Here is a 26260-nt window from a genome sequence, read left to right on the forward strand (position 1 = left end):
GCTGAAGCTCTTCCTTAATTTCAGGCATTTCTTTCCACCCCCAGGATTTCAGCAGGATCCAAGCACACACTGTGCTTTGCACAGCCATGATGTCCCTGAAAGTATTCACACAGACAGAGGGTACGTAATATGTGCATTAAATTCAGCCCCCATTTACTATGCAGCAGAACTTCAAAATGCAGCACGTACATCCAAGACGATACAGTCAGAGTATTGCATCCCACAGGCAGCACGTTCCAGTCTCTCAGACCACCCTGCTGCCCCCAGTGAAGCAAAATTGGAGGTTGTCTCCCAGCAAAACAAGGCATGTCTTAGTTTAGACTGAGCATTCAGGCAAATACTTGTAACTTAAACTAGAACTCATTATAACAATCAGTATTTGAACAATTTACAATGTAAAATGTACCCGTGAACTGCACAACACTAGTCTTCCCGCTCCTGGCAAATGTTAAGCCAGTGGACACCCAATTTCTGATTCAAGCAGTCTCATACTTTCATACTTCAGTAAGTGTCTGCTTGGTCCTCCATACAACCCTGCACAAGCATTACTCCAATCTCTTAGGTGCTTTTCCCATAGTTTACACTTCTGAAGTTATTTCAGGTTTCAGTAGACTTTTCTTTGTCACAGAGCATAACAGCAAATATACCCACATGCAACAGTTGACTGTGATTCTCACTTTTTACATGACCAGAAAACACTACTTCAGGAATTGCCACATCCCTTTTCTAGACAGCTACCAGAAGCCAGTAAAGGAACTGAGTTTGCAAATCCTCAGTAAACACATTGACTAACTTGCTGCATCTTTTCAAACCTACCTGATGCTTATGCTTTGGTTAGTAACTACAGAAGACCCAGCAGTAAAATGCCAAGAGCTGGAAAGCACACACAAAAAAAAAAGAGCCAGCCTTCACCCCAGCTTCCGAACTACCCCAGACACCAGCTCTGAACTGGGAAGAGGAGAGGAGAGCCCAAGCAGCAGCCCTGAGGCACTGACCTTACCTGTGCTCATGGTGATGGTGCTACTGCAACTGCAATCTCTGTCTGAAAGCGCTGTAGGAGCTTGTGGATTCCTCTGAATTATCAACCCTCCCACATGCACCTGGGACCCAGCCCCAGCTGCAAGGTATTACACTACTTGGTCATTCCTCACCTGATGGCTGAGTAAATCACTTTGATCAAAATAACCTGAGAGCTGAAGCCAGGACCAGCTGGCCAAAGAGGGTGGGGGCTGATGAGGACGTGTGCCTGCTCTTCTTGCAGCCAGCTATAGCAATGACAAACTTCCTCTCAGGGGTAACAGGAAGGCAATTCCTGCAGACAATATTGTTTGCTACAAGGGCTTTACTGCTTTTCCTTTCTTTGCATCAGTATAAGCTGAAATGAGCTTCAGCTAGTTAGTGTACAACAGGGATATCTGGTGGGGAACGATACAGATAAACCACTGTGATCCAGCACTAGTAATAATTTGACAGTAGACTTTTCTGCCTCCAACTGTTAAACTTTTACATTATCCTATACCAAGCAGTGGCAGCAAGATACTGTGTCTCACAAGGAGACGATACACTGGGGCCCTGGGATGTCAGCACCACATGGAATGAGTAATGCAATTGATACAGAAAAGGCAATAATAAAAACAAATTCCAAAGAATAAAGGCATTTTATTGAAGGGGTTTTTGTTCCAATCACAGAAGAGAGAAAACAGAAGCCATAATGTGTTTATATCAACCACAAGTTTAAAACAAAGTAAAACAATCAAATACAGATTTCTTCATCAAAGGACACTGTGAGAAAAGCAAGCAGTGCTCTGCTATAACAGGCATTGTGTTCATGCAAGAAGTTCCCACAGACAGCAAGGTCTTCTTGCTCTGCTCATGTGCACATTGAGGTGCTTACACAACATCAGGGTTCCTTACCAGGGCCAGTACACTTCTACGCACTCCATCACAATTACATTTTGAGTATTTGCCCTTCAAGAAATACTTTGCATGTGGCTTGAGCTGTTCTCCTCACATCTCTGAACGAAATGAAGTAAGCAAAGCCCTTAAATCAGAGCAGAGCTCTGCCAAGCACAAAACAGCCCCTCCATCCCTTTTATTCCCAACACCCTCTGGCGCATTTGTACAGACTGGATGTGTTCAGGGGAGCAGTGCTGTTCCCCACGCCCGTGTGAACCTGTTCCTTCGCTGCCCTCCTGGCCCTGCCTGCCGCTGTTCATCTCCCGCATGTTGGTCCTGCTTGGCAGTGTCTCCCCAGAAGCCAAGTACTTTCCCAAAAAGTAATGCCCAAAACGCTTAGGAGCACAGGTGTCCTTTACTCACTTCCTACGTTGTTTTCAGAAGACAACCCTCAGGCAAGGATGTACCCTCCCACTGCAGCTGTGCCTGGCAGGGACCCCAGGCGAGCGGGAACCTGCCTCCCCTCGACCCCCTCGCAGCAGCCTGCATCCCGCTGCACGGCTCAGCATCCCCCCCTCCTTCCCCACCAGCTCACCCAAGTGCCTTCCTCCCTTTTTGGGTGCTTCGTTGAAATCACCCAGCCTGGCTGGTGCAGCCAGAGAAGCCAATCCACCGCAAGCCCACCGCGCCACGATCCCACGCTCTGCACAGCTGCGCAGCAGCAACAGCAACGTGCTGAAAGCTGGCAGCTGCCAACTCTCCAAATGGTAACCCAGACTTTAACTGTGGGGCTCCCCTTGATCCCAGCCCTGCACAACCTGCCCCGCATGGCTCTTGCATCCCCCAAACCTCTTCCGAGACCTGATGAGCGGCAGGCTGCACTGCAAGACAAAGTCTCCTGGTCTTGGCTGCCGCAGCAAGGATGGATCACTGGGGAGTTTGAGGCTTGGCCGCTGAAAAGCATCTTCCCTTCCCCACGTCCAGAAAGTCACAGTTGTATGGACATACTGGTGTACGGCAGGATGCTGTGTGGGGCTCAGGACCATGGGAGGCTGTGGCAGCACACTGGCCATCACCACGGGGTCTCTGGACTCTTGTGAACTCAGTAACTGCCAGATTTTGCCCCAACATCTTATTATTGAAAAGCTATGGCAGTCTTCCTTCAATAAACTGCAACTTTAGCACTGGCAAGGTGAAGTCCCAATACTTTTCACTAACACAAAGTCAAAGAAAACAGGACAATAATGAGAGAGGCTGAATGGCCAAAGTTTCCTTGTGTAAATCATATTATACTGAAAAGGCAATGGAGCTGAATGCAAAAGCAGAACATGCCAAAAAGCTCATGTGGGGATTTCCCTCAACAGGTCCAACAGTCTCAATCTTACCACCTGTATGGCAAATGACACTGGTGTCATGCCCAGAGCATCGGTGCTGTGGGCGGGCAGCAGGCACACCCCTGCGAGACCACCGACAGCCTCCCGGGGCTCACCCCAGCACACCCTCAAACCAGGCACCCGCAGCAACCCTCCAAAGCACCAGCCCAGGTTAGAAAAGAACATCGATTTATAAAAAGGGGGAGTAGGGGAACCACGTTGTAATTGATTAATTCAGCAATTTTAGCTAAGTGAATATTGATACATGGAAGAGAAAGCATTTTTAAAAAAAAAAACCTAATACTAGACTTGAAAATAAATGTGAGTCATAACATCAACAACTGCTAAAACACTGCAGTGTGAAAACACTGCTGATATTTGTTGGCTAAAAAAAAAAGCTCTGAACACCTTCACAGTGTCTGAACTTTTATACACATCACAGAAGTGGAAGCTGACACCGGTTTTGCAGTCAGGCTTGTCACCGCAGGCCAGACTTAAACCCACGGGTGCTGGGGGTTCTCCTGTGCCCTTAGGGGAGCAGCCTAAGGTGTGCTGTGGCCACAGTGGGGGTTTGGGGGGTCCCAGGCGGCAGCCACGGCCTCAAGCCAAAGCTGGCTCCTGCCCATCCATCGAGGCGTACTGGTGCACGCCGCTGGCCAGACATCCACGCGTCATCTGTCGCCCTCAACGTTATCAACAGCTATTGACTAATTAATGTTTCCTAAAGGAGACAGAGGTGTATTCTAGGGAGTGTGGAACTTGCTGGACATTTTCTCTTAAGGTGTCTTCTCCTGGAAATGGACCTGCTTCTGCTTTGCCAGAGCAGCAGCCACCGGAACGCGCGGTGCACACCCGCGCCTCCGCAGAGGGAGCTTCACCCACCACCAGCCCCCGCTTCCCTCCAAACCCTTCAGCGTGCGCAGGGTCTCCTCCTGGTGCCAGCTGGTGTTTCGGTACCTCCCTCCTACTGACTCCACGTTGTCCTTTTCATGAGGTGGTAATTTCACAGGATCACCCACCAAACCTCATTGCAACCAAACTCCCCCTGAAGTGACAGGAGGGGGAAAAAGCTCCAATTCCCAGACATTTAGCATGTGCTCCCATTACATATTTTTTTCCTAGAGTAAGAGCTACATTAGCCTTCGTACTGCTAATCATTATATCTGTCAGCCTTTAAAAGGTGTAAGAATATTCATAGAAACAAAAAAAAGTCATGCCAGCTACAGTAATGAAAAGCCTCATGCTTTTGTTCGCTGCACAGAGAAGGCTGCTCTCTACAGTGCTGATTTTCACTGGTCTTTTACATTTTCTCTTTCAACTTCCAAACAGAAAAACAGTCCCCTCTCATCTGCCACACTTCTCTAAATTAACTATCTAAAATAACATTAAAAGAAAATGTAGATACCTTAACTGCCAACAACATGATGTTACATCAAATGCATTTCTTCTATGCTGTTATTTTTATCAAAAACCTGCACATACCAAGAGAGCCCCGGGGGGAAGCGGAGTGACAGTGAGTCAATCTACCACCTGGATCCAGGCGGGAACAGCTGGCAGATCACAGAGCAGTTTGGCAAGAAAGTGGGAAAGTTACTTTCCAGGTAATGGAAATGTTCAAAATACCACGTCTGAAATACAACATGCCAAGCTGATCAGCTTTTCAAGGACAGCATCAGCGGGGTGTTCGAAGTAACTGATTGAGCACCTAGTAACATACGATTATATTATGCTTTACATAGGCATTTACAGTGGTAATCTGTTCTTCCCACGGGTAGCTCTGAGGGGTTTCTTTGGCCCCGGGATGCAGTCTGAGGCTCGCACAGTCCTCGCAGGACGACTGCCACGCACCCCGGGCCAGGGCCGTGCTCCTCGCGCGCTGGCGTGAGCACCCCGGGCCAAGCCTGTGAGACAATGCACAAAACGCTTACAAAGAGAAAAACGCACCACTCGTGGGCATGCTCTTGCTACTGTTTTTTCTGAACTACTTGTGCAGAAAAAAACACAAGCTGCATTAACTCACGTACATCGTTTCATGCTCTGTACCGGAGCAAAGGAGAAGAGGCCACTGCCCTCTTCACTTCGCCTGCCTCTGGATCCAGGCTTTCAGGTTCAAGATCCACTGGTGGAAAGCAGGCTTTCTGAGCAGCAAGGGCTGCTAAGAGCCGGCAGTGGCTCTAAGCACACGTGAACTAGTTTGCTCTTTGCTTTGCTGCCTCCTGCTGAAATATGTATTTTTAAAATAGTAAACCAACAGCCCATTACACAGCAGGTTGCTAGAGCAGCCTGGGTGATAACATGAAAACCCCAGCCCAATTAAAGGATTAAGCATCTCTGCCCAATTAAAGGTTTAAGCATCTCTCTCATGCACAACCAATTCCTCTTCCTCACTGCCGCTCGGCTGCGGAAGGCAAGCTGGTGGGGGCAGAGGGTCCCTGCCCCGGGCCCTGCGGGGCATCGCCGGGCGCTCTGGGTGCTCCAGGATAACCGGCCTTTCAGCTCAGCATGTCCCAACTCTGGGCCACGACCTGTCTCTGGACTTGTCAGCCTTCCCCATCATTTCACCTCATCAATCTGTGATGTTAAAGCCCATGGTTTATTTATTTCTTTAATTCACTGATAAAGCACATTATCTACAATGATTAATTTTGCATCAGAGAAACAACACTACTACAAATGGTGGTCTAAGACAACCTAGTGGGACTTTCTACAGAGTTCACATCCTAAATCCATCTCTCTGTTAGCTGTGAAACATCATTCCTCAGCGCGCTTGGCTTCTTCAAGGAATTCTTCTACAATCAAGTCCACGGCTCTGTTCCCACATGGGGAATAAACAGCACTCCCGAGCTAAAGAATAATTAATTTACCAGCTTTGAGTGGGGTTGGTTTAAACCTCAAAAATGAGGATTTGTTATTTCACTTAACTGCAATACAACAGGATTATCTCAGATTGCAAGATATTCATTCTCTTAGAGTAATTGTGATTGATGAGAATACTGAATGGAAGCAGGATAGTATAATTAATGTGGAGTGATACGGGTCTATGGAAAAGAGAACATGTCCAATTAACAGAATAATGAATTTCAGATTGGTCGATAAATGTAATCATTTGGATGCAATATTCTTTGTCTTTCATAAACTATTTGACCTCATACTAACATGACATTTTGATTAGGGAAAAAAAAAAACAGAATGATACAAAGCCAAGTTGTCACACATCAAATAGACAAAAACCTAGAAACTGATAGGTCCCACAGCAACTGCAAAGAGGGAAGGATGGAGACGATGCATTTCCCGTGGTGCTCCATAGGGACAAGTCCTCGGCCTCCTGGAATCTGGAATTTTGCCAGCAGCCTGAAGAAACTATAAAAATATCACTGGTAAAGTTAGGGAGTGACACAAGCTGGAGGGGCTGGCCGCGAGCTCTCCCCGGGCCGAGTCCCGGGCTGCTGGGCTGGCCAGAGAACGGTATGCGTTTGCACGTGGCTAAAATTGAATTACACGTCTGGGCACAAGCAGCACCGGCCACGTGTGCGCGGGAACTCCGCCACAAAATGCTGCTGCGGGGGGGGCGAGCGTGGGGGACGCTCAGCTGAACGCGGCCGGGGGTCCGTGCGAGTCTGGGGGCACGGGGGGAGGCAGCCCCCCTCTGCCACCGGCCCCACGGCCGGGCTGCTGCGCTGTCGAGCCGGGCAGGGCTGCGAGGGGCACGAAGGCTGGAGGGGCTGCAGCACTGTGCCGGGCTGCGAGGGGTGCGATGGCTGGAGGGGCTGCAGCACTGTGCCGGGCTGTGAGGGGCCCGAAGGCTGGAGGAGCTGCAGCACTGTGCCGGGCTGTGAGGGGTGCGAAGGCTGGAGGGGCTGCAGCACTGTGCCGGGCTGTGAGGGGTGCGATGGCTGGAGGAGCTGCAGCACTGTGCCGGGCTGTGAGGGGTGCGAAGGCTGGAGGAGCTGCAGCACTGTGCCGGGCTGTGAGGGGTGCGATGGCTGGAGGAGCTGCAGCACTGTGCCGGGCTGTGAGGGGTGCGATGGCTGGAGGGGCTGCAGCACTGTGCCGGGCTGTGAGGGGTGCGAAGGCTGGAGGAGCTGCAGCACTGTGCCGGGCTGTGAGGGGTGCGATGGCTGGAGGAGCTGCAGCACTGTGCCGGGCTGTGAGGGGTCCGAAGGCTGGAGGGGCTGCAGCACTGTGCCGGGCTGTGAGGGGTGCGATGGCTGGAGGGGCTGCAGCACTGTGCCGGGCTGTGAGGGGTGCGAAGGCTGGAGGAGCTGCAGCACTGTGCCGGGCTGTGAGGGGTGCGAAGGCTGGAGGAGCTGCAGCACTGTGCCGGGCTGTGAGGGGCCCCAAGGCTGGAGGGGCTGCAGCACTGTGCCGGGCTGTGAGGGGTGTGAAGGCTGCAGGAGCTGCAGCACTGTGCCGGGCTGTGAGGGGTGCGAAGGCTGGAGGAGCTGCAGCACTGTGCCGGGCTGTGAGGGGTGCGATGGCTGGAGGAGCTGCAGCACTGTGCCGGGCTGTGAGGGGTGCGATGGCTGGAGGGGCTGCAGCACTGTGCCGGGCTGTGAGGGGTGCGAAGGCTGGAGGAGCTGCAGCACTGTGCCGGGCTGTGAGGCGTGCGATGGCTGGAGGAGCTGCAGCACTGTGCCGGGCTGTGAGGGGTCCGAAGGCTGGAGGGGCTGCAGCACTGTGCCGGGCTGTGAGGGGTGCGATGGCTGGAGGGGCTGCAGCACTGTGCCGGGCTGTGAGGGGTGCGAAGGCTGGAGGAGCTGCAGCACTGTGCCGGGCTGTGAGGGGTGCGAAGGCTGGAGGAGCTGCAGCACTGTGCCGGGCTGTGAGGGGCCCCAAGGCTGGAGGGGCTGCAGCACTGTGCCGGGCTGTGAGGGGTGCGAAGGCTGGAGGAGCTGCAGCACTGTGCCGGGCTGTGAGGGGTGCGAAGGCTGCAGGAGCTGCAGCACTGTGCCGGGCTGTGAGGGGTGCGAAGGCTGGAGGGGCTGCAGCACTGTGCCGGGCTGTGAGGGGTGCGAAGGCTGGAGGGGCTGCAGCACTGTGCCGGGCTCGAGGGGCTCAGCCAGCTTGGCTCGGTGCGCAGAGGCCAGGGCAGGCATCCTGGTGACACGTTACGAGGGAAGGGAGGGCTCCCTGATCCAGCCATCAAGGTATCACAAGGACCCCTGGGTTAAGGCTTAAACAAAGCAGGTTTAGACTACAATGGTTTTTTTTACAGTGAGGGCAATTAGCTATTTGGAGGTTTTACCAGAGGTTGTAACAGGTTCTCCACTAGTTTATTAACATTTATAGTGAGGACGGGATGTTTTTCTATTTGGCCGGCTCTGGTTCAAACAGGAATTAATTTTGGGTGATCCTGCAGCCATGAAGATAGGAGTAACACGGTCACAGGGGTCCTTTCTGCAAGCGTGTAATCTCTTGACATAATGTCACAGCCCTCTGCTTGCCCTCTTTACCTGACAGCTGCTATTTAAATGAACGTATGTATCTGTACAGCAATAGGTCTTTGGATCTTGCAGACGTAAATCGTGTGTGACCTCAGTGCATGCACGTCACGCTCTGGCGATGAGGCAAATGCTGGCAGCAGGGAGGTGGGAGGGCTGGGGTTGGCAAGGGAAGCCCCGGGGAGCACGAGGGAGGAGCAGGAGGGCTCAGCTCCAGCATCCCCGCAGCAGAGGAGCGAGACCGAGCCACCGTGCCAGGCTGCGCCAGGTCCAGGCAGCAGCTCTCCCACCGCCCACCGCATCACTTGAAGACGGATGGAAACGTTGGGCAGTCGGGAGACTTCATCTTCTTCATGAACTTCTTGAACTCTTTGTTCTTCTTGTCCCACTTGTAGATGGCCGTCAGCAGGTACTGGGTCTTCACCTGGCGGCCCATGATGAGGAAGTAGTGGCCGAGGTTGTCCAGCTGATGGCAGGGACAGTCAGCCCCGTTCTTCAGGAACAGCACCAGCTTCTTCAGGTTCTTCTTCCGGATGGGCCCCAGCTTCAGCGCCTTCCTCTTCCGTGGGACGATCATCTTGTCCCCGTTCTCCTTCTTCACCTCCTTTATGGTCATCTTAAGAGCTGAAAAACAAGCCAGAGGGAGGGGAAAAACAAAACAACTCCTGATCAGCCTTCGCTGGCACAAAGCCTTTGCTAAGCGAGCCCGGGGGCGAGGGGGCACCGGTGTCTCCACCCCAGGACGGCAGCAGCAACCCGCACCACCACGTCCCCCTGCTCCCCGCTCCACGGCATCACCCCAGCAATGACTCAGCCTGCTGACCACGGCACAAAAACCCTCACAACTGAAGCAGAGCCATCCCCATGTAAAACACCGACGTCTCTGTTTCCCTCCCCACCAGCAAAGCACGCCGGGTGCTCTTTATGTGAGAGGGAGACTTGCCCAGCTGGTGACATGCTCTGCACTAGCAAAATGTTCGCTGAGTAAACAAGGTGATTTCCCGGCTCTAGACATATGGAGAGAGTCCTGAAAGGGCCATTTAAAAGGTCAACTTGGCTTCTCCAGCATTTGTTTGCAGTCACTCACGGCCCACCGGTGCCTCAGACAAGTTTCCAGGCACTGATCATCTCCACCTTCGAGCCGCGAAGGTCCTGGCAAACAGCCACGTCTGCGGGACCCGCACGCAGGAGGCAGAGCCGTGCAGAGCAGCCCCACGCCTGCACCTTCCCCAGGAGAAGGGGAGTTAATCTGATACAACTTCCACGGAAAATATTTTCCTCTTTGGGTTCAGCATTTTCCCGAGTTAATCACAGCCTGAATAAAAACAAAAAAAAAAATGTTCCTTTGCCACGACCATGAAGAGGAATTTAGTATACATGGGAAAAACGATGAAAATGTGTTGTACATTAAAGTATCACTTTTGTGCCATTTGGCTCTGCCTCATTTTGGGGGAAAAGCACATATGGCCAAAAATTACTAACATATTTCCATCATTTGGGAGTTTACTTCAGAGCTGCAGATACATAGTGCTCGGATAGGTGATTAATTGTCTGCTGTCCCTTCTCATTTGACTCTCAGAGCATGTGCAGCATACAGCATGCAGAAGCCTCTGGCTCTGGCAGGGAGACGGGTCCCCGCAGCATCGTTCCTTGAAGTCCTGCTCTGCTGGAACTTGTAGCAATGAATACACGTTGCTTTCTGGACGGCAGCTCTGCTCACCATTCCAGACACGAATGGCAGAAGGACAATGACAATCCTGAGAAGCCAGCAGAGTCTCTGCATTACCCTCATGCTCCCAGCAACTGCACTGGCAACAGGAATAACAGTATTTATCTGCCCATGTGCCAAAAAAGCCTGCTGTGTTTGCAAAGAGCCCTGTTGTGTTATACTGTTACTGTACAAGAAAGTAATCCAGGACTGGAAACCTAAGTGAAATTTTCATTCCATCTGTTTTCCAAACTCAGGATGTTTAAGGAGCTAAAGAGACCCAAGTTTTAGGGAGCTTGAGCTGCCGAACCAGATCAATTTGCAACAAATCTAGAAAACGAGGCAAGCAGTTTTCAGGCAGCTCTTAAGCTCCATGATACTAACTGGGCAGCGCAGCAGCATCCCTCAATGTGAACCTCAATTTCTTTATCCATTCTGACTGAACTCTTGCACTAAACACAGTGGTTGCCAGCGCAGAAGGAATGTTATAATACCAGTAACAAGAGACTTTTTCGAAATGGCTTGTTTGCAAATTGCTTTGCTGTGATCGCTGCAAGTTTTGATTCTTGTTGCTAGAGGAAGAAAATCCAATCTGGCAGCTATTGGAGGTGCTGTTCTACTCCAAGTATCATAGTCCACGGAAGACAAAGAGGGTCTGGTAATCCTGTGCCGTGGGAGCTCTCAGCTGCGCCCTTCCCTGCACAGCAGCAGCCATCTGTTCGCAAGCCAGCGATGCAGGTTCAGGGAGTGCAGGAGCTGCCCAGGTGAACCGTAAATCCAGACGTGAGCTAAAAACTCAGCCAAACCTCACTCGTGCAAAGCAGTGCACAGAGCCAAGATCAGATAACGCCAAGGAGGACCAATGAGGAAGCTGACCAGGGGTGCAAACAGTTGGCCAGCCACTTGTCAGCAGCCACAGAGGGAGTGTGCGGTGCTACCCGGGTAAAACGCAGCCTGGCTCAAGGACTACCAAGTTTCAGCTGCCTTGCTGTGGACTAAAGAGCCTAATGAGGGAAAAAAAAAAAAAAAAACAAAAACAAACCCCAAAAGGCATTATAATCACTGCTCTGTTTTCACCCCTCTGCTAGTGACCTGGCTCCCCAGTCCCCCCTTGCTCCACTGCTTGGGCCACGTTCCTTAAGCTCAGACCCGCTTTCTGGGAGACTCCCGGGCACGGAAGGCACGCTTCACAGCAGCAGGGCCAGGCACACAGCTCTGGCATTTTCCACACGTATCAGAAAAGCGGTGCCTGAGGCGCGTTCAGTCCCGGCTGCACACCCAGCTCTGGGAGCACCACCCCACGCAGCAGGAGGCAGCCCCTTGGCTTGTGGCTTTCCTGAAACACAAAGGATTTGGCAGGGGGGACCATCATGCCACCCGCTGCTGCTGCATCTCGCCTGGCATGCCTCCGGCCCGGGAACACCTCCGCCCCCGCAGCGGGCAGGCAGCAAAGGCTCAAGTGGGACAGATTGAGTCTTGGCTCCAGGATCCAGCTGAGCTGCCAAAGCAAACAGCTCCCTCCCTGGGAGCCCTGGCCTTTCCGCTCCCCCCGCGCCGCACCAAATCTGTCTCAGCGCCAAGCGGGAGAAGAGCTGAAATTGCCTCTGAGACCCCAGGATGCGCTTGCTCGCACAGACTAAACCTTCAGCCGTCGCTGCCAGGAGGGAGCGGACCCCGGGAAGAGACCCGGGGGGTTATTCCTAGCGCAGGAGCGTGGGCAGGCCCGGCAGCGCAGCAGCCGCAGCCCACCGGCACCGCGGCCGTGGGACCCCCCAGCACCGGCCGTGGCACCGACCCACCCCGCGCGCTGCAGCAGCTCCGCATCACCGCAGAGGAAGCGCGCCAGCCACGAGACCGACCGCCTTCCCTTTGCTCTCGCGTGATACAGGCACGCTCCAGCACAACCTCTTACCAAACCCCTGCTCCCTCACTAAACCGCGAGCACATCTCCTCACCTAACACACCCAACACCTTCCGCTTGCACCCAAGCTCCTGTTAACTGAAGCATCCGTGTTCCTGAAGACGCTGGCTGACGTGCTCACATGGAAAGACCGTTGCTCCCTCCCCTGCAAGCACCCATAGACAGACGGCAGCCTTGGGGGCTGTGGAGAGACCATGAACTTCCCTGTGAACGGCAGCACTGACAGCACCAGGAGCCAACTCCTGGCCATTCCACAAGAGGTGATGGCAGAGGAGTACCGTTCTCTGCCACCCCAGCAGTGCTGGTGGCCGGCTGCAGCCAGGACCACCCATAAACCCAGGGAAGCCCTTTCCAGCCAGGCATTGTCTCAGCTCTGCTTGCGACATCACCATCACTGCCGATCCGGCACAGCACAGGGCCAGGACTGCAGCCCCTGGGTGCCAGAGCGGGAGGTGAGTAGCATCCCCAGGGATGCTGCACACCCCTCTGGGGCATCCATACCCACCGGGACTGGGAGAACCTTCCCCACCATGTGGGACTGGCCAAACAGGAGGCTCTCCCCTCGGCTCCCCTCCAGCAGCGAGCACACCCTGGGGTCATGCGGCTGACGGTGCTCAGGGTACAGGGGGATTCCTGCACTGCACAGGGAGAGGTTTCACTTTTGGGCCACACGTGGTCCCAAAACATCCTCCCTGTGAGCGCTGCTGGTACGTCTGCTCACAGGCGAGTCATGGCAGGAGATCCCTAGTGCAAGCCAGCGTCCAGCCGCCCACTTCAAAGGCTCTTCCCAGAAAACACAGAAGTGAAAGCATTACTCAGGCTGGGAGGGAAAAAACAAAACACAACAAAGGCAGATTTCAGGATTTAATTTGGGACTCAACAGCTCTCGGTCATGTTGTGTTTACAACAGCAGAAATCATCCCGGGGCGCTAAACCCACATTTGCTCTTGCTCAGCCCCAGCATCAGGAAGCTGATGTCTGCCCAGGTACAAGTCATTTGCCAGAGCCGAAGCCCAGCACAGGCACGGAGCCTCTCACCAGACCCTGCCCACTGCCACAGCAAGCTGCCAGCACAAGAATTAGATGTAGCTGCACCACCCTCGAACAGCGCAGAGACTCCTGCAAAGGGCTTGTGTGCACCAGTCGGCAGCTGCAACCAGCTTCTCCCCAGCATCCTCGTTCCTGATGCACCACCGCAGCATCAGCCAGCCCTTCCTTCCCCCAGGGCGTCACCCAGCAGGACCACGCCACCAACGACCACCAGAGTGGGGAAGAGAAGCCCAGCATGGGCAGCCTCATCCCCTCCAAGGCCCTCCTCTCCAGCAGCCCCAAGCTGCCTTACACTTCCTTCTGGATTGCTCCGACTCGGGGATGCCCATGGATGTCCGAGGACACGTGAGAGGGACAGCGGCGGCTCTGGATGCGCAGCTGCCCCTTCACCAGCCGCAGCTCCCATGAGCAGAGGGTCAGACCCTGGCCCGGGGTGATGCACCCTCGTTAAACTAAGCCACGAATTTGGCCCCCACTACAAATGGCTCGTATCAGGTGGCAGCATAGTTCTGCTATCTCTAATGTAGAGAGAGTAGGGAGTGATGGAGGTACAACAATGTCTTTATTTCTGCTAATATGAAACAGGGTATATGAAAGTGTTTGCTCACTCAGAGTGAAATTACTCTTGGCAGCAGCAGCTCCAAGAGCAGCAAAGGCCCTGCATAGCTGGTTGGGCTCCAGCCTGACAAAGCACAACTCTCATTTCATCACTTGAAGCAATTCTTATCGATGTCCCTACACTTCCAGCCCTCTAGTCCCACCCCCAGCGTGGGGAAAGGGGAAACCTCAGTCTCCCAGGCAAACTGGGAGCACCACATCAGTGCTGCCTGAGAGCAAAGCACCCTCCTTCCCCAATAACAGCATCAGGGCTCAGGCACCCTCTCCGTGTCTCCGAGGGCTGTGCTGTACCGAGGCAGGCACAAGCTGAGACACATGAGCCCCTGCACCCTGCTCAGCGTCCACCACCACACACCCACCGTGACTGTGCCCCACAGGCACCTCCAGCCCCTCTTTTTCAGCACACAGGAGCCTGGGACTGGGGCTCCATCCCTGCTGTTCTCCTGCCTGCACAGGCAGGGGCCCCACTCCAGCACCTCAGGGGCAGGGAAGGGAATGTGAGAGAAGGGAAAGTTCTGCTGTTCCTTCAGCCTCATTGCTCCTTCCTTTAGAAATCACTCAGAAGGAGGAAACCTGCCAGAAGACACATTAGGGCTGTAATAGGAGAAGGCTGCAGGCAAGGAGCTGTCAGTCACAGGAAAAAATAAACAGCATGTATTGATTGTACTGCAGTCTCCAGTGCAGCGAGAGCCCATTCAGCAGGATCCCCTCAGACCCCAGGAAAAGAGCAGAAACAATAAATAAAATCACCAAGAGAACCAGAGAGAGGAATGAACTCCAGGGCCAGCCCAGCCTGCATGGGGAGTATGAAACAAGCCCTGGCTGCAGCCCAGGGAGGCCAGGGGAGGCAGCTGTGGGGCACAGGAGGGTGATCTCACACTTCTCCTGCATCCATTGCTGCCCCCAGCACACCAGAGCCGCACTAAAATCTAAACTGCAATTAGCCCATCCATACCTGGCCCAGCCCCCCGGGCTGGTCTGTGCCCCAGGCGAGGGTCCCCGCACCACTCGCTGACACCCTCTGCCCTGTGCTCCCGCAGACCTGCTCCAAGCCATGGGCGATGCTTCTGCTGCCTGCTCCCAGCCTCAAGCAGCACCCACGCCCAGCCAGCGGTGCCACAGGACCTTGCTGCATGCCGCAGGGGCAGGGGACAGCTGCTACGGCGAGTAACCGAGCAGCAAACCAGGTGCAACGCTGGGAGCTGCACGCAGAGGTGGTGGGACAGAACCGTTCCCCCTCCCCTGGGGGCACTGGGCTGGTGCTTCCAAGGAGAGAGCTAGGTGGAGAAGAGAGGAGGCAGCTCCTGCATGCTGCTGAAATAAAGAGAGGAGAAGGCAGGATGGCCACAGCAGCAGGCAGACAGTGCCGAACGCTTCGCCAGGGGTACGGCAGCACGCACGCCGCTCCCACCGTGCCCTGGCCAGGGCCGTGCGGGCAGCAAGATGTGCTGCTGCCCCGGAGCCATCCCGCTCTCAGAGGAGCTGCCAGCAGCCCAGCGGGGAGCAGAGCTGCCTCCAGCCAGCACCCAGGAGCCCACACTCACCGCTGCTCAAACGGACGCAAGCCCCAAGTCCTGCTGGCCCACGAGGCTGGCAGGCTCCTGGCACCCCTCCGAGCCCCAGTGTCTTGTCCAAGGCCCTCTCCCGGGCCAGGGAAGAAAGGTCTCTTTTCTTTACAGTCTTCCTGTGTTCACAGCTGGAGGCAGCTCCCTTCCTTTGCTGTCCTCGAGACCGACATCGCTCCCAGGGCTGTTCCACAGCCACCTCCCACCCTGGCACAGACGCACATCAGTGGTGGGCAAAGTGCTCCTCACATCTTGTACGTAAGGAGTCACTGGGCTGTAAGTGAAATCCGCAGTAACATTACTGCAGGAATCAGCGCTGGACCCACCAACAGCTGCCCCGTGCAGCACACGTTATTTTAAACATTTATTGTACATGTTTGGCTTTGATAAGGATCTGTAACCTGTCACCTGCCAGTGTTTACCTTGGTGGATGTGCATAAGAAATCTCAGTCTGAAGGTCTGGGAGTTTATTTTAGCACCAGATGAACAGCTCTCCTTGAGAAATCACTCCATGACAGTAACGCCCCAGGACTAAACAAAGATCCAAGGGCCGTGCATTATGCTTTGAGAAAACTTCCTGAAGTTGATGCCCCCTGTGCTGGCCGCTCTCCACAGCTGGGACATCCCCAGGGCACCCTCACTCCCCTCCCTTGTAGGGCACAGGCAAGACCTGCATCGCATCTCTTCCCTTGCTCCAGCTCCCCAGCTGGCTACAGACTGGGCACATCTGGAGGCAGCGCTATCTGCACCACAACGACAGAAGGAAGAAGATGCCAAATGCAGCGGCATGAAACACAGGCCCATAAAAAGCCCATGCAAGTGAGCTTCCCACTGCGACTGAGTCTGGTGACAGAGAGAAGCAGGGGAACAAAAGTATATCCAAGACACAACCAGCTTTCCATTGTGAAGATAGAGTGATGGTTCACACGCAGCAGACACCAGCTGTGTCCTGCTCAGGTGCCTTTGGACTTCTTTACAGCAGGGAGGTCATCTTGTTTTCAAATGGAAAACCTTTTTCTGAGACAAATAGAGAAAGCAAGAGCGGGAAGGAGGAAGCATGGGAACAACCTCAGCATCAGCAAGAGCTCTGACATATTTAAAAAATGAAGTTACATATCAGAGTTGTGCTGATCCACAGAACAAAGAATGATCCTGTATTCCTTGCAGTGGTCAGAAAAAACATCAGACTCTGCTTTGGCAGAGAAAACTAACAACTTTATACAAAGCTGGAGAAACATGGTGATCTGGGTAAGTCAGGCAGGCACACTGACACAGTTATGATACCTGGCACTACGACTAAAGCAACCCCAAGGGCTCACATGAACAGGCTCAAGTCTGGCTGCGTTTGTGCAAGCTGCTGTCACCTGGACATGGGCACAGGGCACCCGGTGACACCACCGAGCTCCCCGGCACGGCAGAGAGGGCCACCTTCGGCCCCTCCGGCGAGCCACGCCGGCAGAGCTGGCTCCCAGTTCTCTCCCTCCGTGCTGGGACCCAGCACGGCTGGCCTGGGAATGGGGACCCATTCCCACCACCTCGAACCACAGCAAAAGGAAGGCTTCTGTGAAAACTTTCACAGCTGTTTCAGATTGACTGGGGTAGGCACAGGGGCTGAGGTCTCCTCTACTTGCTGCTCCTCCGCTACTTGCAGTGCACGGTAACACTATATCTGGCCACTCGCCGCAGCCCTACCCAGAGAGCCGCCTGCCAAGAAATATTTCCATCCTCTGGATGCTGTCACCACAGAATTTCCCAATAACCAACTTACTCTGTGGGCAAGTCAACGTCTCAAGCCGCTCTGCCGAGGCCATGAATACTTCTGGTTTGGCCTCTGCTCCCCGTTGTGTAACTGTCCCAGAGCACGGGGAAGATATTTAGCGGCAGAGGCTGATGACAAGCATGCGGTTAGACTTGTATTTCCCTTCCCAGCGCTTGCCCACCAGCGGGACGCCACCCCGGCGTGCTCCTCGTGTGTCTCCGGGGAGGTGTCAGGAATTGCAGGGACCCACCAGCAGCCGAGCCCCCGCTGCCGCCCGGCCAGTGCCCCTCGCTCCTCCGCCGGGAGAGAGGTCCCCAAGCCCGGGGCGATGCCTCTGCGCCAGCGCAAACCCCGGCACGCAGCCCCTGCCCAAACCAGGCGCGCTGGCCTCGGCGGCTGCTCGCTCCCTCCCCGACGGCAGGGAAGCTCCCTGCAGTCTCTCCCCACAGACGCAGTGGGGCAGGGGCAGCTCCTGTTCACCGCTCACCTCACACCTGCCCAGGCAGAGCTCAGAATGCTCCAGCTCACCTACCCCCGGGCGCTCAGCCCCACAGTCGGACGAACAGCACGTCCCGCTCCCCAGCTGCCGCACCGAATTCGTGCGTCTGTTACCCAACCCAGCTAGAAACGTGCGCATTCCTGGGAAACTATTACATGGGTGTTCCTGTTGATGCTTTCGCTGTTAGAAAAAGCCTGTGCTGAACTTAGGACTTTTGGCATACCAAATCTGCAGGAGAGTTGAGAATTCATTTCCAGCAGAAAGGGTAATATGCCAGCATGCAGAGCAGGTTTGGGTTTGCATAGTGAGCTCTGGTACAGGGCACATTCAAGTGCTAATCCCCAAGGAATGCACACCTTGTTCAATATGCCTTTAATAACCTTCCGGGAAAGTTACATACACCAGCAAGGATGTCAAAACCAGTTAATTCTGGGTTTGATCTGAGAAAGCTAATATTTTTCCCTACGCTACTTTTTTTTTTTTTTTTTTTAAATGAAGTTCTGTTTACCTATGATTGTCTGAGTCACTCACTCAGTCATAATATATTTAGGGCACAGCTTTCAAGTAGCTCTGCACTTTTTAAGCTCACTGCTTGGCCCTAGCCAGGCAAGGACTGGCTTTGGGTTTTTACACCCAGAATTGACAAGAGCAGCATAACTTTGCTCGTACTGCAGAGCTTCTTTTTAGCGATCTGGGGGAAGGAGGAAACTGGTTTGCTCCTTCATAATTGCAAGCAGAATAAAGGCCCATGCTACACATCACTCTGGCAGCACAGAAGAGCACGGGAACACCAGCGTTATGAACTCCACCGAGTTCACCAAAGAACAGGCACTGCCACTTCTGCCCGGTCCCCAGACTCAGACCAGCACCGTGTGATTCTGCGCCCGCAGCAGCGATCCCGCGCCCCGGGGCCTCACCCCGCGGGGCAGGAGATGCTCAGCCCCACAGCCGGGGCCATGCAGGAGGGCAGGCACTGCCGCCAGGACCCCGCTGCCCCCGGGCGCGCTTGGCTGCGGGAGCCGGGCACATCCCAGACACATCCCGTCCAGTCCAGTCCCATCCCGCCGCCCGCCTCCGCGCGCCGACACTGACATCTAGAGGCACCCTCGCCTCGGGGAAGGGCCGCGGCTGCCCACGGGCGACGAGGCCACGCCAGCCGCACTGCTGGCCGCACCGCTCTCGGGGCAGGCAGGGGAACACGGTGGTCCGGGATGCAGCTCGCACAGGAGCCACGCTGCCCCGTGCCCCCCCGCCCCGGGAAGGCTCCCCGTGCCCCCAGCGCTCCCCCTCACCAAACTCGCTGGCACACAGGTGCTCCACGATGGCCTCCGACTTCATCTCGTTGTCGCACGGGGGACACACAGTCGTTCCTGGCAAGAGGAGAGAAGAGGTGGTGAGGAGCCAGCTTAAGAAGCACCGCAGAACCGGGCTGCCCGTGCTGTCCGACCGCTGCCCTCGAGGGGGGGCACGTGCCCAGGCACCCTGCCCCGGGGTCCCCGGTGCCAGCCCCGCGGGGGGCCACGCGCAGCCTCCTGCCAGCCCCGCTCCAGCCCTGCCAGCGGCCCCAGCGCCAGGCACGGGAAGGGGCAGGCAGCTGCCAAGAGCAGGAAGGCAGTGCTGGCAAGGAGAGGGGTTTTCAGGGCCAGGCACTCAGCTGAGGGGAGCCGCTCGCCACGGGGCACGGCCCATGGCCCGCTGACGTTCCCTCCCCGCGGCGTGCCAAGGCAGGCACACGGCGCCCAAACCCCGGCACAGCTGGAGGACAGCGCCCGGAACAGCTCGCACACCGAGGGGCTGCCCTGGCCAGGAGCTGCCCGGAGCCAGGCAGGGAGGTTCAGGGCTGGCACGGCCCAGCTCAGCACAGGCTCCCCCTTGGCACCAGGGACCTCCCAGGGGCTGCCCCGGCATCACACAGCAAGCCCCCCTCCTCCCACCCTGCCCCGGAGCGGCACTGGTTGGCGATGGACCCGCACAGCTCTCGCATGTGCTGCCCACCTCCAGAAGCCCCTCCAGCATTACCCTAAGATCAGACATCTTGTCTTTTTGGTTTTCGGCCTTGCTACACCCCACAAGCTGGCAGGGCAGCCTCCTGGCTCCCGTGGAGGAGAGCTGGCTCTGCTCGCCAGCCGCTGGTGCTGGCCGACATCCTCCTCTTGGGAAACGCCAGCCCAGGAGATTTCATTAGGATCCATCCTGGGAGGAAAGCTCACTTCACCCAGAGAATAAAAATCTGTTTCCAGGTTCCCGTCTCCAGCCAGAGCAGAGACCACCCAGCAGCACAGACACAGATTTGTGTTACTGGCGGATGAATTTATCGAGCTGGGAGATGTTGCTTCTGTTCCTGGTCCAGCAGAACGGAGGGCTCTTTCCCACACAAGGGAGTTATTCTCAGGGACGGTGCTGCAGCAAAACATCTGCTGGTTCCTGCATGCAGACAGAGTGCTCAGCCCCTTCCAGCCCTCATCCAGGCCAGCAAACCCCACAGTGGTGCCGGACAGAAAAAACAGAGAAGTCTCCCAGCAAGAAGGGTGCAGAGCCAGAACGGCTGGCGAGGGAGGCACGGCCACAACCCACACCGACCACAGAGTCAAGTCTCCTCAGTCACAGATGCCCCACAGGGTTTCAGGCAAGACATTTGTTTCCTGTGGCTTGTTCTTCCCCTCTCACCCCCCAAATCTGTTCTGTGCCAAATGCTAATTCCTGGGGTCATGCACCATGTCTTTATTAATCACACATGCAGAGCACCTGGCTTTCCAATCGCCCCAGCATGCAAGTCACAGCACCCTACAGCTGACTTAACAATCCCACTCCTGGTAGCTCCATGCCTCGGAAAGCCACCCATCACCTGGGTAACATCCTCTTCCAAAACCCTAATGTGCGATTGCCACTTTTACTGTCTCAACTTAGAGTGACGCAGGCAGAAGCCAGCCTTTAGGGACGTGATGACGTCCCCAACACTTTATTTTTAAAATCAGCAGTCAGAATATTTCCACCCAGGCTGCACATTTAATGAGCTCATGATGAGGGAGAGGGGATGCTGGCGGGAGGGTGACAGCCCCAGCGGTCTGTCTCCGCTGCAGTGCCAAGGGTTAGTTACTGTGCCAGGGATCACCCTCAGGAACGAGAGGGGGTACCTGCCATGCATTGGGTTATGACCACACATCCCAGTGTGCCAAGCACTTTGGTGTGCCTCGGCAGCCAAAGGGCAGGCTAGGAGGCTGGCCGAGCCTACACGGGCCAGACAAACAACGTGAAAGCCACCTCTGCGTCTACACTATGAGCTTTCCAAGCAACTAAAGATTAAAAAAAAAAAAAAAAAAAAAATGGAAAATAAGACTCATTGTTCCCTAGTGAAGACACATGCTTTGTTTTAGCTGTGCTACGGCAGCCCCTGGGAACGCTCTGGCACACCCAGGACGACGGGGACCCCCGCCTGGCTACGGCGAGGGTCCAGAGCCAGCAGCCGTCCCGCGCCCCGGGCAGCACCTTCCGCGGGGCAGCACCTCCCCCTGGCACGTCCCGCCAACACTCCTCTCGCCACGGAGAAGACTCTTCCCTGCGGCTCCGCTCGCCCACGCGCGCAGCCCACGGCCAGGCTGCCGCAGCCCCGCGCCAGGGTGAAGCCCGCAGCGTGCCGCCCGTGCCGGGAGGGCCCCCTCGGCCTGGCGAGCGCCAGCGGGCACCCGATGCTCACCCCAGCTGCGCGCCAAGGGGCTCCACGCACGGGGAGCATCCTCCAGCCCTGCCTGCCGCAGCCCCGTCGCAGCACGGACATGCTGGCAAGGCTGCTGGGGACACTGCCCCACGCCGAGGGGAAGGGAGATGCTCCTCTCCTGCGGGACACCCCACCGTGACAAGGTCAGGAACACGAACGCCAGGAGCCCAACCAGCTCCCGCACAGCTCTGCGCCCCAGGAAAGCTGCTGTTTCACGGAGCCACAGCAATCCCCAAACCGCCTGCCCTGCCTCCCCTCCCCAGGCACGACGGCCAACGTCTCCCAGCCCACAGCGCTGCCCAGCACCTCACCTTCCCCTTCCTGAGCAATCCCAGGCTGAAGGAACACGAAGCCCAGCCATGATTCGGGTCCTCCCGCCTCAGGCAGTCCCCACCGCCGTGGCCCAGAGGATGCGCCCGCCCGGGGTGCACCCCGCAGCACCCCGCAGTTTCGGGCACAGCCGCCTGCCTCCTCGCCTGCCGCAGTTTGGCTGGGGCCCATCTTCTGCAGTCGACAGCTCTACTCCAAGCACAACCTTAGTTTGCTTCCAGCTCGCTTTTTCCCTGCTGACCATTTTCTAACGCCTGGCTTTAGAGCCAGCTTACTCCAGGGGCAGGAGAAGGAATGTGTAATGCTATATTAATCTGCAACTCCCCTGATGCATCCTGTGGGCCTGCAGGCTTTACCGCCTCATGCTTAAGGAGAAAGGAATTCAGCAGGTCAGCTCTTTGAGAGGCAGAAACAAATTCCAATTTCGAGGTGTTAATGGGGAAAAATACTGAAAGGGCTCGTTCTTATTAGTGCCCAGAGAAAAGGGGGGACACCGCTGGGTTCTGGCCCTCTTTGAATCAACAGGAAACACACCCCAGTGCCCGAGACCGAAGGGGCTCCAGGAGCTGGCACCGATGGAAAACGCACACCAACTGTGGACGGGGTGTCCTCGGCAGAGCCCCGGGCGGAGGGAAGGAGCCGGCAGGCACTGGGCTGCACCGCAGCGGCACAAACATGCTCACCCAGAGGCAGCCCTCATCTGCACGAGGCGGCAGCGCCGGCGGACAGAGCGCCCAGCACATCGCCAGGCCCAGCCCTGGCCATCACTGCAGGCCACGCGTGGACCTTCTGCGGAGTGCGGGAGCACGGGCACCAGCACAGGAGACCCGGCTGTGGTGGTTTATATTACAGCAGTGGTCACAATTAACTCCGAGTTTGCTCTGTTCACTCTAAGCTGTTCAGGGCAAGAGCTTCCCAGCACACAGGGTGTGTGGCATGCGAAGCTTCACCAATCAAAGGTTATTTGTAGGATAACACACGCCGCATCCCTCTGCCGCAAACCAGCATTGATGCCATGAAAGCCGGTACACCTAAGGGCAGCAGGTCCAGGCCAGCAGACTGCCAGGGGGCCTGGCCTTCTTACCTTGAAGAGGCGTTTTCTAGCAAGTTTGCTCATCGCCTCGCAGGAAAGCGCCCCAGCCAGTGCGATGGGCACCAGGTGCTCAGCCTTATGCCTCTGGAGCTGCTGGGGCTCAGCTACAGCATGTGCACGGGTTTCCTCTTGAAATACTTTCAAGCAGCTGGGGGATGTGAAGATGTCTGCTTACACTTTTCCACTGAATGCTGAAGAGAGTTCACATTTGCACAACAATTTTAAAGACTTACTTTCTGTAAACATCCCTGCAAACAAATTGCTCATTTAAAAGCGCTTGGGACATAAGCACTTTGTGAAGCCATTTAGCAGATAGTAGTTTATCTGAGTGGCTGCAATACTTCCTTGTAATACTCACCCAGCTCTGATTTATAGTTCACTCAAAGAACAAGTTCATACACCCTAGAGCTTGTGCAGAATGAGGCCTCTCTGCACCCCAAACAGGACCAGCAATAGATCCACAAAGGACTCAAACCTGAGCTCACGTAATTCCTTGTAATAAAGTCACTTTAGCAATGCCTGAGAATGACAGCGTGGTGTCCAAACATTGTGCTGATGGGCACGTTAGCAGCGCCAAAAGAAAGCGGTACTATCCATCCCAGTGTTGGACGAAGACAGGGCTGAAAGGTGATCAGGAAGTTACTTGTTAAACTACACAAGGGAAAACTTAGCAGATGCTGCTCATCTAGAAGACCGTTCCTGGATCTTGGGTCATTAAAGTCTCGAAAATGACCTGCAAGCAGCTCAAACTCTGTTTCAGACCTTGGAAGGGGCAGCTCTACAGCAAGCAGCTCAGACCCAGCTGCCCCAGGAGCACGCTTGGCTGCAAGTCCCTGAGGAATAAAAGCAACCTTTGTACTCGCGACACAGGACACAACTGTGGTCTTGACCAAGGGTCTAGGTTCACACAGGACAGATGATTTTAGAGCCTTCTTGGAAAACAAAGAGCTTCCTCCAGCAGTCACATCAGTAAGCACAAGCCACAGCAAGGAAGCCAGAGTGGCTGCGGTGCCGTCGGCGCTGTGCAGGTTGAAGCTGGGTTCCTGGGAGTGAGAGCAGCCAAAACTCACCCCTGGCACACGCTTCACACCCCACCTGCCTCTGGATGCCACTGCCGAGACACGACAGAGGCTCCTGCACCGCTCTGGTGGGTGTTGAGCTCAGGTGTCCCCTCCTTGCCTGCCCCCAGGCCGCCCACCTGCAGTGACTGCCCCATCCATCCCCCTCAAGCCGTTGCTTCTCCACTTCCCTCCACGTGCCCCAGCTCCTGGGGACACCCCGAAGCGTCACCCCTCGGCTGCAAGATGCTCTCCCTTCCCGCCCCATAACTGAAGGGCTCCCCGAAGTACTTGTCCCGCTGGGATGAGCGGGATAACGCTGCACAGTCCCCAGCAGGCTGGGCGAGGGCTCCCAGCTGAGCACAATGTAAAGCCTTTGTCTGTAAAGGTAACCGCACACGAGTGGCTGCCGCAAAGGGCGACCTTCCCTCCAGGTGGGCTCCGGACACAGCACAGAAGCCACAGTAATCGCTCAGCCCCACTTGCGACTCCCCTGTCCCTGAGTTCCTCCCGACTGCCTGCACTATCCCCCCATGAAATCAGGAGTGTCCAGCCCTTACAATGAAGCTCCGGACACTTTAATAGCCCTCTGCCTCCTTCCTCTGCAAATATCCCTCCTGCCAGCCTTTCAGAGTGCTCCAATGCAGAATGCTGAAGCAACACCAGGATATACTTATTTTAAAAGTTTTCAGCAACAAGCCAGACTCATTGCAACTCGCACAAACGAGCTGGTCTGGCACCAAACAGACCTGCTGCACATAATGGAAACAAGAACTACGTCCACTTTCCCCAGTCGTCTCTTGGCAAGTCTCTTGCCCCCCTCTCCAGCACACAGCCCACCTGAGACGGTGGGGCTGGATCTCCACTACATACGCAGCCACCAGCTGTCCAGACTCTTGCCCCAGGACTGCCTGGAAAGTGGGGAACCCTACCAGGATTACGGTTGCTACTGACTCCATTCAGGCAGCGCTTTCTGCCGTAGGGGACCACGCATCCCCTTGCTGCCAAGAACATCCCTGCAGGAGCTGGGCTTGGGAAACTGCTGCCAGGGTAGTGCAGCACCCCGAGGATGGAGGGTCGGAGCCCTGGACCACCAGGAGCTGCAGCCCAGCCCTGGTGCCTGCACGGGGATCAGAGCAGCCACGCACCCACCGTGCCCCGGCACCACCCACCCCTGGGCTCGGCTCTGGGATAGAGCCGAGGAGCTGGCAGGGTGTCCTGCCTTCCTCGGGACAGGAGCGCTCGCAGAGCGCTCAGAGGCTGGAGGAGGACTGCTGCCAAGGAGCAGAGTCCAGGTGAGCCTCCTCCTGCCGCCATACCCCCTTCAGTCCCACACAGCCCCTCCTGGGCTAACGCTTGCCCCATCAGCTCAGAGAAAAGCACCAGGAGCCGGGCTACAGCTCTGGTCACACCTTACCTTTGGGCCTGGAGACCTCGGTGGCGTTGGGAGCCGTCATGGCAATGCAGACGTCATCCTGGGGAAACTGGTCACACTTGAGCATCTCGGGCCAGAAGAAGCCGAAGAACTGCATGACGGGCTCGCAGGAGTCGCGCACAGCCTCGCAGAGCCAGCGGCACGGGTAGACCGGCCGGTCCAGGCAGACGGGGGCAAAGAGGGAGCAGAGGAAGACCTGGGTGCCCATGTGGCAGTTCTTGTTGAGCAGCGGCACCCAGCTGCTCGCCTGGTGCTTCACCTCAGCCATGGTCTCGTGGTCCAGCAGGTTGGGCAGCACCATCTTGTCGTAGCCCACGCTGTGGCAGAGCCGCAGGTCGGCGGGGATGGCCACGCACTGGTGGGGCTTGGCGTAGAAGCGCCCGCCCGGGTAGGGGCCCAGGTCGGACTGGTAGCTGACATAGTCGTACTCACTGGCCCCGCCGCACGCCAGCAGCCCGGCGGCCAGCGACACCAGCGCCCGCAGGACGGCCCCGCGGGGCCCCCGCACGCTGCCCATCGCCACCCCCGACGGCGCCGCCCGTCGCTCCCCGACGGGAGCTCGGTGCCGGCGGCCGCCCCGGGGACCCTCCCCGCGCCCCCGCCGACGGGCCCCTCCGCTGCGCCCCGCCCGGGGCCCCGACCCGCTGCTCGCAGCCGGCAGCCCCCCGAGCCGAGCCGAGCCGAGCCGAGCCGAGCCGAGCCGAGCCGAGCCGCCCGCTCCCGCCGCCCCGGCCCCGGCCCCGGTGTGGCCCCGCCGCGCCGCGCCGCGGGTTTGTGAGCCCCCGGCAGCCAATCAGGG

At 56.2% G+C, this 26260-nt stretch overlaps 1 protein-coding gene across 1 annotated transcript; it reads right to left on the bottom strand.

The window, feature by feature from the left end:
* Positions 1-9011: 9011 nt before the first annotated feature.
* SFRP1 (secreted frizzled related protein 1) lies at positions 9012-26072 on the bottom strand. Its single transcript, XM_042801565.1, has 3 exons — positions 25444-26072; positions 19123-19200; positions 9012-9334 (listed from the first exon to the last, which is right to left on the bottom strand). The coding sequence occupies exons 1-3, from the start codon at positions 25976-25978 to the stop codon at positions 9012-9014; spliced, it is 936 nt and encodes a 311-aa protein (XP_042657499.1). The 5' UTR covers positions 25979-26072.
* Between the last annotated feature and the right edge of the window lie 188 nt (positions 26073-26260).

Source organism: Tyto alba, unplaced genomic scaffold (assembly GCF_018691265.1).
Source record: "Tyto alba isolate M040663 unplaced genomic scaffold, T.alba_DEE_v4.0 Super-Scaffold_34, whole genome shotgun sequence".
Lineage (NCBI taxonomy): Eukaryota > Metazoa > Chordata > Aves > Strigiformes > Tytonidae > Tyto > Tyto alba.

What these genes read in the sequence shown, in the direction of transcription:
- SFRP1 (XM_042801565.1), bottom strand. Translation starts at nt 25,978, where the DNA reads ATGGGCAGCGTGCGGGGGCCCCGCGGGGCCGTCCTGCGGGCGCTGGTG. An exon ending in CGAGGTCTCCAGGCCCAAAG is followed by an intron (nt 19,201 to 25,443) that starts GTAAGGTGTGAC and finishes TCCTCTTGCCAG; the next exon opens with GAACGACTGTGTGTCCCCCG. An exon ending in CCTGTGTGCCAGCGAGTTTG is followed by an intron (nt 9,335 to 19,122) that starts GTGAGGGGGAGC and finishes CTTGTTTTTCAG; the next exon opens with CTCTTAAGATGACCATAAAG.